At 39.0% G+C, this 14,359-nt stretch overlaps 1 protein-coding gene across 1 annotated transcript in view; it reads right to left on the bottom strand.

The window, feature by feature from the left end:
* The window catches only part of LOC128685349 (pregnancy zone protein-like), a 503,287-nt gene that overhangs the window by 92,382 nt on the left and 396,546 nt on the right, over positions 1-14,359 (bottom strand). Inside the window, exons 19-20 of the mRNA XM_070082129.1 lie at positions 12,341-12,462; positions 4,320-4,470 (exon numbers count right to left, since the gene is read on the bottom strand). Coding sequence (XP_069938230.1) covers positions 4,320-4,470; positions 12,341-12,462 — 273 coding nt within the window. The remainder of the gene's footprint in view (positions 1-4,319; positions 4,471-12,340; positions 12,463-14,359) is intronic.

Here is a 14,359-nt window from a genome sequence, read left to right as displayed (position 1 = left end):
CCCTAGCAACTTTAATTTCATAGTCCCTTTTAGCTTTTGTTATCCCCTTTTTAATGTCCCTCTTAATGTCAATATACTGATTCATAAGATGACCCTCACCTCTTTTCATACGCCTATAAATTCCTTTCTTATGCCCTAGTAGATATTTCAGCCTATTATTCATCCATTTTGGGTCATTTCTATTTGATCTAATTTCTTTATATGGGATAAACGTTCTTTGAGCAGCATGTATAGTGTTCAGAAAACTGTCATATTGATAGCTCTCTTCGTTACCCCAGTCAACAGATGATAAGTGTTCTCTAAGCCCATCATAATCTGCTAAGCGAAAATCTGGGACTGTTACTGAGTTATCCCTACTATCGTACTTCCATTCAATGCTAAATGTAATTGATTTGTGGTCGCTAGCACCGAGTTCCTCTGAAATTTCTAAATTATTAACAAGGGATTCATTGTTTGCCAGAACTAAGTCAAGCAGGTTATTACCCCTTGTAGGTTCTGTCACAAACTGCTTCAAAAAACAATCCTGAACTACTTTTAAGAAGTCGTATGATTCTAAATTCCCAGTCAAGAAATTCCAATCAGTGTGACTAAAGCTAAAGTCTCCTAGAATTACTACATTATCGTGTCTTGTGGCCCTAACAATTTCCTCCCGTAGTAGTCTCCTTGGTCTCTACTTAATTTTGGGGGACGGTATATCACACCTAAAATCAATTTTTCATGCCCCTCTGAAAATTCTATCCAAACAGGCTCTGTATGTGTTACTTCAGACTTAATACCCGTTTTTATGCAACAGTTCGAAGTTATGGAATCCCCATATGGTTTGCAAAACCTGTGTAGAATGCTTACGACAGTGGAAAAATAGACAACGGAAAATTTAAACTTGTGTTTACCTCCACAAAGATAATATAATAATAATATAATATCTTTATTTACTACAAGTATATGTACAATGTACACATGCCTAGCTGACATCAGTGACATATTTCTATATAGAAAGCAGCTTGTTATGCTGAGCATTTCTGGCAAATTAGGTCAATTTTGTCCCAGGATGCGACCCACACCAGTTGACTATCACTCATGGGTGAACATAGACAACCGGTGTAAGGAAACACGTCCAATGTTTACAACTCTTCGCCGAGAATTGAACCTGGACCCTCATCGTGTGACGAGAGAGCTTTTGCCACCAGACAACAGACACGCCTAACTTAATTCTGATGGACCATCTAATTTACACAATTAAGGCACTCTTTCACTCATTATCACTGATATTCACTGTTTACTTGCTTATGGAACCACAGCTCATGAAAGCAAACTGATCCAAGAAAACTCAATTGGTTCACTGAACCACAGCTGGTTCATGGAACCACACTCGTTTTCGGAAACAACATCTGATTCAAAAGAGGACCATAACTGTGGAAGACTTTACCCGCCAGCCACTGTACAAGCTTTGTCAGGCATCAGGTGAACACTCCCTCCCCAGGTGACTGTACGACATAAACCTAATTATGCTTAACAGTTCGCAAACTGGCGAAATTATCTACAAACATTATCTCTAGATTCACAGCAGGATTCGAACCAGCACACTCTGTATTATACTACATAGTTCTTTAGCCACTCAGGCAAATCCCAGATAAGTATGGGCGCCCAGCTGAAGTTAAACGGTTACACTATCCTGGTGTCTCTCTGGCTGAATGGGTAAAGTACTGTGTACTTTGATACAGAGTGTGCAGATTCGAATCCTGCTGTGGACTGAAAGATAATGCTTGTAAATAATTTCGCCCGTTTGCGAATTCTTAAGTATTTTAATATCTCTTTAAGCGTTCGCTGAATGTGGCAGGATTTGATGATATAATGTATCACTAGCCTGCTGTCTCAGGGGGCAGGAGTGACCGTGTGGCTTCGGCTAGGTGCCTATACTTATCTGAGAACTGGCTTAGTGGCGAAAACACTCTGTACACTGATACAGTGTGCAGGTTCGTTTCCTGCTGTGGACTGACAGATAATGTTTTACACCTAGTTATATACCTGCCAGTTTGATGGCCTTGTTGACACCTGGTTCCTAGTTAATTACCAGGCGAAGAGAAACTTGTAAAGGTCTGAGGGTGCAAGCAGGGCGTGCGGATATGACACTTGACAAATTTGGAATTGATATCCAGTAGCCTTTTACCAATATCGCTGTATTCCGATTAAATCTATACCTGTTTTGCCCCAAAATAAGGATTTTCATCTAAATGATGAACAAGGTGGGGTAAAGATGGACTTCCATACCATTGTAAGTCTGTATGGGGACTTGGTGTCTCAGACGTATGTAGACGTCAGGCATTCATCTAAATGATGAGCTGTTACAATATCGAAATATCATTAAATCACTATAATTGACAGTCAGCACTTACACAGAAAATGCTCTCTAAATCAAGATTGTGGATTCCGCCTAAAATCCAGGAAGTTCACTAATAACACATATCACTTAACAAACGTTATAGAGTCACCATCAAATTAGAGATACCGGCAGTTATTACACCTGCCTCTTGGTGCTCGCGTCATGAAAGATACACATTGTGATGTGTGTCTTGTTAGGTGCTAAACCGAAGACTGCTGGCGCCAGGCTTATAAAAACAGCCTGGCGCAAGTGCCGGCTCTGAGACCCTGAGACCTCTGGGACGTCAGAACAATAGTAACTATGATGTTCATAAAGCACAGGGTTCAGAGATTTAGAGACAATATGGTTTCATTTTCAAATATTACCACTGTCATTGCAAGACAAGTATAAAAATAACACATCGGCGTGAAACTCGCGTCTCTAGCGGTGACGTTAGTTATTAACCCATTGTTTTCCCCACTTGGCAGGGAGGGTGCTAATAGTCACACACACACACACAAGACAAGGAAGAGAGGTCCTCCCAAATGTTTAGAAAATACAGACATATGGGGATTCAAAATATCTCCACAACACTGAGTAAGGACAGGTAATGATAACACTGGTCCTGAGTGTAATCAAGTAATAACAACAGTGACCGTGGACTGGTAATGATAACACTGGTCCTGATTGTAATCAAGTTATAACAACAGTGAGTGAGGACATATAATGATAACACTGGTCCTGAGTGTAATCAAGTTATAACAACACTGAGCGTGGACAGATAATGATAACACTGGTCATGAGTGTAATCAAGTAAAAACAACAGTGAGCGTGGGCAGGTAATGATAACACTAATCCTGAGTGTAATCAAGTAATAACAACAGTAAGCGTGGGCAGGTAATGATAACACTGGTCCTGAGTGTAATCAAGTAATAACAACAGTGAGCGTGGGCAGGTAATGATAACACTGGTTCTGAGTGTAATCAAGTAATAACAACAGTGAGCGTGGGCAGGTAATGATAACACTGGTTCTGAGTGTAAGCAAGTAATAACAACAGTGAGCGTGGGCAGGTAATGATAACACTAGTCCTGAGTGTAATCAAGTAATAACAACAGTGAGCATGGGCAGGTAATGATAACACTGGTCCTGAGTGTAATCAGGTAATAACAACAGTGAGCGTGGGCAGGTAATGATAACACTGGTCCTGAGTGTAATCAAGTAATAACAACAGTGAGCGTGGGCAGGTAATGATAACACTGGTCCTGAGTGTAATCAAGTAATAACAACAGTGAGCGTGGGCAGGTAATGATAACACTGGTCCTGAGTGTAATCAAGTAATAACAACAGTGAGCGTGGGCAGGTAATGATAACACTGGTCCTGAGTGTAATCAAGTAATAACAACAGTGAGCGTGGGCAAGTAATGATAACACTGGTCCTGAGTGTAATCAAGTATTAACAACATTGAGCGTGTGCAGGTAATGATAACACTAGTCCTTAGTGTAATCAAGTTAACACTGTCCAGGTAATAAGATCAACTGACCTAAAAGCCGTTAAACATTTTTAGGTTCAACATATTGAATAATACGTTGTATCAAAAATACGTTACCACTTTTGGTTTTGATGTAAATCAAATTTGAAATGCTATTTCAAGCATGCTGTGAGTGCAGTGCTCTTGTACATGTAGCTGACTTCTGTTCAATCGAGGTAAGCCAATATTAATTTCACTTGATCATAGCATTTTAAATAGTACTGATCAGGGTATTGTCATAAATACATTTCTGTTACCAGAGAAACATAAACTCTACTTACCTCTAGCACATTACCCAGACTCATTGAGATGTACATCAACAAAAGCTGTTATTAATTAGTCTGGCTATGGAATCCACAGATTATTACAAGCACACACGATCAACTGCCCATAGATAAATGACACATAACTACACAGTTAACTAAAATACCTGTCTTCATAAATGTGAGAAGCTTCTTTGTAGATTCCGGTGTAGATTGTTTTGTAGCCTTTAGGTACTGCATGATGAAAATATTGGGGGCGAAGTTCAGCATATTTTGTTCACCACACCCGTATGGCATTCTGATCAGGTTTCCAAGATTCTGTTTGGTAAACATTGAAGGAACACATTGTTAGTAAAAATAAAAATAATACAGATACAAATGAAGAAAACTGAAAAAAAAAATAAAATTAAATGGTGTATGTTGAATATTTTGTCCTACAAATAAGATCATTTTAAGCAGACTAGAAAATGTATGTTTTTATAGTTTATTCTTCAGAGAAAACTACTGAACATTGGTCTGTATCTGTGAGAGAAAAGTTCAACAGATAGGAGTAGCGAGCGAGTATATGGTAATGATAGTTTGATTGCCGGCTGCTTGTTAAGGTAGGGTCAGTCTAGCTCCTGCTATCCCCCTCTTTTCTCCCCGTGTGGGGCTCCGGCCAAACAGTAATCACTCACTCAGCTCCCAGCACAACTGTAAGTGAAAGCCTCTGCTCCTATTCTAGTGGATATTGGTTGAAAGCTTCACTTTTGACCAATAACAAACTTAATCTTTTCAGTTTTAAGCTCCACATGAGACTTTTAGATAATCACCACCTTTTTTAAGTATCTTACACTTATCATGGAGAGTGATTTCTTAAACAGTGGGAAACCTGTCTCTCTTTCCAGCTTGGAATGACAGATCGGGTCACCTGCCAACCAACGAGAAGTGTTGAAGGAGACGGACTGAAACCGGTCTTGAGACGTCACTTTATGATCTACCTATCAGATTAATTGTACAGGACACTACCCCTCATCTTTGTAGTGGTAAAGAACCTGTGTTCCTGTCATCAGGACTGACTATTCAAGGCTATAGACTCTGTGAAGAACTAGTCGTTGGGTTGTCGCTCAATACCTGTGGACTCCTCCCATCATTAACGGTTACAATTTCTACAAGACGGTGTCAGCATCAACCAGACACCCCAGTTTATTTGCACATATTAGCGCTGAAGTCAAATGGCAATTTTTCATTTCACTTTCCTTTTTCTTTAAAGTAGGATACACCTTCATGTTTCAATGTTTTATCTTTGCATTACTAAATAATAAAGTGTTTATTTTGTGAATTATTTCTTCTTCTATTCATTAATTTTCCTGAGGAGGAGCCAACCTTGGTAATACTGTCTGAAGTTGTTACAGGGCTGAGAAAGCCTTCACAAGTGGCGACCTTGCCAGGATCAACTCTACTGAATCAAGATTCAACTCCATCTCGAATCTGTCATTGAAACTTCATCTCCGCATACCACAGACGGTTACCTCCAGCCATGAGTAATCATTCTCTATGGTAGGACTACAGTACAGGTATTTAAAAGATTTGGTGATTGTTATAGACTCAATTTATTGTAAGTCTAGTCAAGGCAGGATATTCTAGTTAATTCTGTCACCTGTATTTTTGAGCTTGAAACGATTTGGAGGAATAGACTCTATGGACCCGAGATTTTCCAATGACAAGTTGCTTCATTGAGCTCTTTATTATATCAAGGAAACTGTTGTAGGACACTCTTGATTTGTTGGTGAGAAGACTGGATGGTCATGGGACCCCATTCTACTTACTGTGTGCTCAGAGCCGGCATAGAACCCTCCGTTTTCATTCTCACATATACTGTTTAATCGAAGCAGGGATCGAACCCTCTGATTTATTTACTGTTTGAGCGGTGCAGGAGTTGAACCCTCTGTTTTCTTTGATATATCCGTTTCATTTTCCCCTGGTAGTTAAAGTTATTCTTGCAAGTATGGAGGAATACCAGTTTTGGATGAATGCTGGGAGTAAGTTAGGAATAACGGGGAAAAATTTAGAAGCTTTCATTAGTGCTAAGATCCAGGAAAGAATAGAGAAGGAAAGAATTGAGAGAGAAGAAAGACAGAAAGAGAAAGAGAGGAGAAAAAGGAGAGAGAGAGATTTGAAAGAGAGGAGAAAAATGAGAGAGAGAGAATTGAAAGAGAAAACCAAGATAGACAGTTAGAAAGAGAGAGAGAAGACAAAAAGGAGCGTGATAGACTTGATCGTGAGGAGAGAGCTAAAGTACATGAGGAACAAGCTAAAATACGTGAGGAACAAGTTAGGTTAAGAGAACTTGAGCAAAGAGCAAAAGATAGAGAACATGAGTTAAGAGAAAGAGAAAAAGATCGTGAGGCAGAGAAATCTCGCCTTGAATTAGAGAATAGATAGTTAACTTTTACACAACAACAACTAGAGGAAGGAGTAATTGAACATCATGCAGCTAGTGCATGTATTCCAACACCTAATTTACCTCCCTTCACAGAGGGTGTAGATATTACTTCATACATTATCAGGTTTGAAAATACCGCTACCCTCTGTGAATGGCCTGCTGACACCTGGGCTACCAGGTTAGGAATGTTATTTTCTGGTACAGCTTTGAATATCTATGCAACTTTGTCGCAGGATATCATATGTAATTATAACCTACCCAAGAAGGCAATCCTTAAAGCATATAAAAAAAAACACAAATTCTTACAGGAAAGATTTCAGGTATGCCACCTTACAGCCTGGCCAGAACTTTCAGCAGTTACAGGTAACACTCTTTCGTTTGTTCGACTTTTGGATAGAGAGTTCAGGAATTGATCACAGTTATGAATCTCTTAGAGACTTCATGGTCACTGACCAGTTCCTGACAGCTCTTCCCCATCAGATACGAACATTCATTAGAGAACGTAACCTGATTAAAGCTGAGGAAGTTGCTGAGGCCGCTGACTTGTATGCTGAGGCTCGCAATTCCTATAAAGACCTAAAGGGATTGAACCCTAAGGGCAATGGTTCACCTGAACCAAAGATTAAGAAGCCTACAGTAGAAACAAAGTCACCAACATGTCATCGGTGTGGTGGTATCGGACATAAACGTCCAGATTGTCCTTCCAAGAAAATAGAGAAAGTTGGTAGATGTTTTGTTGACTGTAATGACCAAGCACCCTTCTGCTCAGGAGCAGTTAATGGTATAAAAGTCTCAGATATATTACGTGACACTGGATGTACGTGCATCGTAATTTCGGACAAACTGTTCCCTTACTTTAAAACCTCCCGTGTGTCCTCTATTCTTTCAGATTACTTGGGTCGTGAAAATACTTTCCCTACAATACGTTACTTGAAAACTAAAAATGGTTCACTGGTTGGACTAATGCGGTACTAGCCCCAATTACTTGTTCTATAATAGTGCATAACATTAAAGGTGTCGTTCTTCCTTCAGAGGCGGATCTTTCGTCACCACCCATGGATCTAAGTTTTCCAGCTCCTCTTTCTTGCAAGTTAAATAAGCCCCTTAACAATTCCACACCGGAAGCTGCATTGTCTCGTACTGTTCATTTGGGGGTGGAAACAGATGATACTGCTCTCGATAGTGAGGTAGCAGGAACACCTGTCCACTCGTCAGGTGAAAGTAAGGGTATTGCCTCCGGTACTCTCAATGTCTTGACTAGGGCTCAGACCATAACCCTGGCTCCTCCTCCCTCCTCTTCTCCCACCGTAAGCCATTTCATTTTCCCAGGTTTTATGTCCAAGGATGACTTTGTCAATATTCAGCACGATTGCCCTTCAATTCGGGATTGTCATAATCAAGCTTTTAACAACAAAGTTATCCACGGGAGATACGTATCTCATAAGTTTGAATATATTAATTGTATCTTATATAAATCTGTATTTAAATCTCATTCTTCAGCGATAGATTATTCCCTCCTTGTTGTTCCTAAACCATGTCGAGAGACTGTTATTAATAATAATAATAATAATAATAATAATATCTTTATTTTACTACAAGTACAAGTACAGGGTATACAGTCCTAGCTGATAACAATGACATACTACTATACAGAAAGTCCCTTGTTATGCTCCGCATTTCGGGCAAATTAGGTCAGTGTCCCAGGATGCGACCCACACCAGTCGACTAACACCCAGGTACCCATTTTACTGATGGGGAACATAGACAACAGGTGGAAAGAAACACGTCCAATGTTTCTACTCTGGCTGGGAATCGAACCCAGGCCCTCGCCGTGTGAAGCGAGAGCGTTAACCACCAGGCCACCAGAGCCTTCAAATGGCTCATGATTTGCCAGTGACCAAACACTTGGCCCATAGTAAGACGTGGCATAAACTCAAGCACACTTATTTTTGGCCAAGCATGTACTTACAGGTTACAAAGAAGTATAGTTCTTGCAATAGGTGTCAGGTGATTACTGCACAAAATACACACACTCCTAGTTCCTGTATATTTATTAAATCTAAAACTTTCCTCCTGCAGAAACGAGATACTCCATACTGGCCCTTGTGTGGGGTATCTCCAAACTTAAATTTTATTTACTGGGAAAAGAATTCATTTTAGAAACGGATCACAAACCTTTGATATACCTAGAAACTTTTAAGGGAACCAACAGTCGCCTCTTGAGGTGGACATTGGCACTCCAAGCTTTAAAGTTTCATATTGTGTATATCAATGGTTCATCCAATTATTTCTCTGACTGGTTAAGTCGTGACAGTCAGTAGATTTGTTGCCTTACACGACTTTGTATTAGAACTTTTTCCTCGCCTATTCTTCTTATACTCCTTGACTATAAGTCTTGGTATGGGGGAGTGTGAGGGAAAAGTTCAACAGATAGGAGTAGCGAGCAAGTATATGGTAATGATAGTTTGATTGCCGGCTGCTTGTTAAGGTAGGGTCAGTCTAGTTCCTGCTATCCCCCTCTTTTCTCCCCATGTGGGGCTCCGGCCAAACAGTAATCACTCGACTCACAGCTCCCAGCACAACTGTAAGTAAAAGCCTCTGCTCCTATTCTAGTGGATATTGGTTGAAATCTTCACTTTTGACCAATAATAAACTTAGTCCTTTCAGTTTTAAGCTCCACATGAGACTTTTAGATAATCACCACCTGTTTTAAGTATCTTACACTTATCATGGAGAGTGATTTCTTAAGCAGTGGGTAACCTGTCTCTCTTTCCAACTTGGAATGACAGCTCGGGTCACCTGCCAACCAACGAGAAGTGTTGAAGGAGACGGACTGAAACCGGTCTTGAGACGTCACTTTATGATCTACCTACCTGATTAATTGTACGGGACACTACCCCTCATCTTTGTAGTGGTAAAGAACCTGCGGTCCTGTAATCGGGACTGACTATTCAAGGCTATAGTCTCTGTGAAGAACTAGTCGTTGGGTTGTCGTTCAATACCTGTGGACTCCCCCCATCATTAACGGCTACAATTTCTACAAGACGGTGTCAACCTCAACCAGACACCCCAGTATAACTGTATATATTAGCGTTGAAGTCAAATGGCAATTTTTCATTTAATTTTTAATTTTTCTTTAAAGTAGGATACACCTTCATGTTTCAATGTTTTATCTTTGCATTACTAAATAATAAAGTGTTTATCTTTGTGAATTATTTCTTTTTCTATTCATTAATTTTCCTGAGGAGGAGCCAGCCTTGGTAATACTGTTTGAAGTTGTTACAGGACAGAGTAAGTCTTCACAGTATCATTAGTTGACCTGCTCGGATGTACCGCCATTTTACTGGGGCCACGGCAAGACAGTACTGTGGATGGACACAATTGAGGGTAGAGGAAGCCTTTGTCCCAGTAATGGCCCATAGTGGCAACAGCCGCTGGCTTGCAGGTACTGGACTCAGTGGTGAAAGTGAAAAGTATACAGTCAAACCATACCACGGGCGGGGATAGAACCCGCGATCAGAGAGTCTCAAAACTCCAGACCGTCGCGTTAGCCACTGGACCAGCTAGCCACAATAAGATTCATCCAACTAGGTATATTTCTACACCATAGGAAGGTTAGCATAGGCACCACTGTGACCACAAATGCAAGCTTTTACAGGAGAATCTCCAGCTAGCGTGGCCGTGACGAACTCTAGTTCAAGTCCCCTCAAAGCCGTTAACATGACTCACGAAATCGTAATGACAAGATTGCAAACAAACCAGTGGTTAACGCGACGGTCTGGAATTTTGAGACTCTCTGATCGCGGGTTCTATCCCCGCCCTTGGTATGGTTTGTTTGCAATCGTGTCATTACGATTTCGTGAGTCATATACAGTCAAGGCGAACATTTTTGTAAGTGCCCGAGGGCTTTCATACGATGGCAACCAGAGTTAAGCAACGCGACAATGATCAGGAGCAACAACTAGGTCAGTTGTATATTCTAAGTCAGGTACAGGATGGACTAGGTCGGGTGTAAGGTCTTAAGTGCAGGATCAAAGTTACGTGCAAGAAGAGACTTCAGATTTCCACTATTCTTATGATAAATCAAAATTAGTTTAATAATTTTGGGTTATTACATGTAGATTGTATTACATCAGCTGTCCTGTTGATAATATAAATGTGATACGTAAGCTGCTGGAAAACTACTGAAATGTAATTTTTCGTATCAAATAGACCTACGTTAAGGTACTCTGTTCGTTAAATTTCTAGTTATTTCTACTGAACGATTGGTAGCAGTCTTTGCCAGGAATTATGTAAGCATTAGGAACATTAAGAAAGCTTCATTTCTGAGACACTGGTAATACAAATGCTGTTATATTATAATTATAGGCTTTCTCTTTATTTGTATTTATATGTTGTATTCAAAATTAATGTGTGTTCTATAGGGTGTCTTTCAATTATGTTAAAATAATATTTTAAATGACAATTGGTAGGAGTGTCATAATGTAGTTATTTGCTAAAATAGTAACCTATATTGGTATTTTCCCGTTATATAAGTATTATATTGATAAATTAGACACATGTGCAACTTTTGGGTATCTTTACTGAGGAAACGTTTCGCCACACACAGTGGCTTCATCAATCCATACAAAGGAGAAACGTGAAGAACAGGAGGAGAATGAGGTAATCAGTCCCTCAACCTTGAGTCATTGTGGTCAGTCCATTATTCTATTCTAGACTGATGGACTGACTAAATCGCCTCAAGGTTGAGGGACTGATTACCTCATTCTCCTGTTCATGATGTTTCTCCTTTGTATGGACTGATGAAGCCACTGTGTGGCGAAACGTTTCCTCGATAAAGATACCCAAGAGTTACACAGTGTCTAATTTATCAACGTGTCGGTTCTCTGAACCATTCATCTACAAGTATTATATTATATTTACTACTCAGTGATTTTCTATAAAACTTTCAAATCACTTCTAATAAATCTTGTAGAGTGCACCAAGAATGTTACAATTTAATCATCGTTCGTTGCATTACCATTATCATGCCATCATTATCAGAGAACTGGCAATACAGAGTATAGAAATCCTGGAGCCCCACTATAATAATTGCCCAGTTCAACCCACCAGTTAAGAGAGAGAGAGAGTGAGAGAGGTCACTTCCCTTACCAAGATGACATCATACCTGCCTGCCTGACTAGAAAGCAGACTCTAACCTACTCTGGTCGAAACTACTCGTTGGTTTTAGTAGCTAACTTAATATTTTATCTTTGTATATAAGTGATGAAGGAATAGAAAGGTAAAAAATTTTACTTCTGCTGTGTTTGACATGCTAGTGCCCTGTCTTGTTGGTCTCTATATATTGCTGACTTTATTTACACCCAGATGCTACAGGCCTCGGTTACCTGAGTTCATAATATTTAAAAAATATTTTGAATAGATTATAAATTATTGAGTAATCACATAGAAGTAAAAAAAATTATTATCAAAAATTTACATACTACAATAGGATGACTGATGAGTGGAACAATCTGCCTAGTATGGTTACTGAAACTACCTTGGGTAGTTTCAAAGTTAAGTTGGATAAATACATGAGTGAGAGGGGGGTGGATTTGAGTGGGACATGCACGTGTGAGTAAATAGATTTATCAAAGCTTATTGCTTGAGTAGCACTGAAAATGGGTTGGACAAATATTCTGTTAGTGGGTTAGATTTGTGAAAGACCTTCGAACTATAGGCTTACTGCAGTGTCCCTAATTACTTATGTTCTAAGTATACCACCTCAAGTGTGAGAGCAAGAAGGTCTCCAACAGCCGTGACCCAGGCTCGATCTGATCCTTCAACGATGTGTGAAGGTGTCTGCAGCTTCCACTGTTCCAGAGAGTCGTCTCCCGTCTTCACATCTTACCAAAAAATATTTTGTTTACAACAGAAAATTCTCTCTATTTAAAATCAATATTATAAAATCATAAATTAGATGTTAGATACTGAGAAAATAATATTATTATTTACTCATATGAGATCACAGTAAACAGGTGATGCCACAATGTGTAGAACAACCACTGTAAAAGAACAGTAGAATTCCAAGCTCTTTCATGATTTCTGACATAATCAAGGAACTGTAAAAATAAAAAAAAATCAACAGGAAGACATATAAGAAACGAGACAACACCTCACAGTCATCTTCTTACAACACCTGACTTTTTATGATGTAAGTGAAACACAGCTTATATTCTACACAAGCATTAAGAATTTAACTTGTGTAATGTATTTTAAATTCTTTCCAAATTTTATTGATTATGAATGAATCCAATTTGTATAACCTAAAGTAAATATTCATATTATTTTTAAAAGTATTTTTTATGAAACTTGGTTCTATTATATTTCTCTCGTCTATGGTCTTGCTACATACAACCTTCCAATTGATTTCCAAAAAGCTGATGTTTTGAATATTTGTGTTGTGATATCTTAATATATAGAGATTTGCAAGTCTGTCACACATAACATAAATTGCACACCTTGCAACCAATTCCAAACACATCATCGACGCAATGGTGAAGAATTCTTTATCAGAATACTTTTAATAGTCTGTGTATTATTTAAAACTACTTGTATGTTAAATCTTTTCAGAACATTCAGCAGAAGAGATAAATTCTCATTGTATGGGATAACCAACATATTTTTGATCTGAGGTGTTATCCTAGGTTCAGTCCTATGATAAGTTTTTCAAGCTGCAAGCAATGCTGATTCCACAAAATATCTAGGTACCGCAGTTTAGTGAAAATATCAGATATTTTACGAATTTCTTCATCTATAAATTCAGGAATACATACTCAGTAAACTCTCAGAAACATGAAGAGAAAGACACTCCTTTTAACGCTCGTCTCTTTGCTGTAATAATAGTGGTTATATGAGCACACATTAGTGTCCTTCTTATATACTGTAAACTTGAACTTTGTATCAACATAGTGTGTCAACACGTCTAGGGAAGGGAGTTTAGATTCCACTTCTTTCTGCACTGTGAATTTAATAAACGGGATCAAATCATTAAGATTCGGTAAGAATGTACCCAGGTCCACATCATTCGACCACAAACAATAGCTATCATTCACATATCAGAACCATTTAGCTTTACAGGGAAGGACGTCTTCCAACATCCTCACCTCGAAGAAGTCTATACAGAGATTGCTCAATAATTATTCCCTGTCTTTGAGCATAGTATTTTCCTTTACATTCAAACCTGCAATCAACTACACAAAACATAATCAGCTCAGTAATGGTATTCTTATTAAAAGGCATGGAGAACTGATCTAATTCTTTTCCAGGTAAGATATTAAATAAAAAAAGTCTATGCCTATTGATATCTTCCAGTTGCCAGATATTAACATTTAGAATGTTAAGCCTTTCAAGTCATATCGAAGTTGACAGAATTCTTCATATGCGCCATGCCATTAATTGTTACGCTCTTCGGGCTGCCACTGCAATATCAGTGCTTGTGGGCTGGTGGTCTTATAATGTCTTAAAAAGTATTCAACCTTTCAGGCACTAGTCACTGGGCACTGGCTGGCACCCCTGGTCACTTACTCTCTCCTTCCTTCTTCCCTCATTTTAGAAAAAAACTCTCAGTCTGAACGTGTTTGCTCGAATTTCATTATCTTTTCTGTAACATTGTAAGCACCTGATGATGTGTTGATTGCAAAAAGAAATGTCTAGAGATATTTTTCAACTCCAAACGTGGTTGTTTTGCATCTTGCATCGCTTGTTCGTGATTTCATTCTATATATATACAGTGGACCCCCG

This window comes from Cherax quadricarinatus, chromosome 1 (genome assembly GCF_038502225.1).
Source record: "Cherax quadricarinatus isolate ZL_2023a chromosome 1, ASM3850222v1, whole genome shotgun sequence".
Lineage (NCBI taxonomy): Eukaryota > Metazoa > Arthropoda > Malacostraca > Decapoda > Parastacidae > Cherax > Cherax quadricarinatus.
Note: the sequence above shows the minus strand (reverse complement) of the source record. Positions and strands in the feature narration are given on the sequence as shown.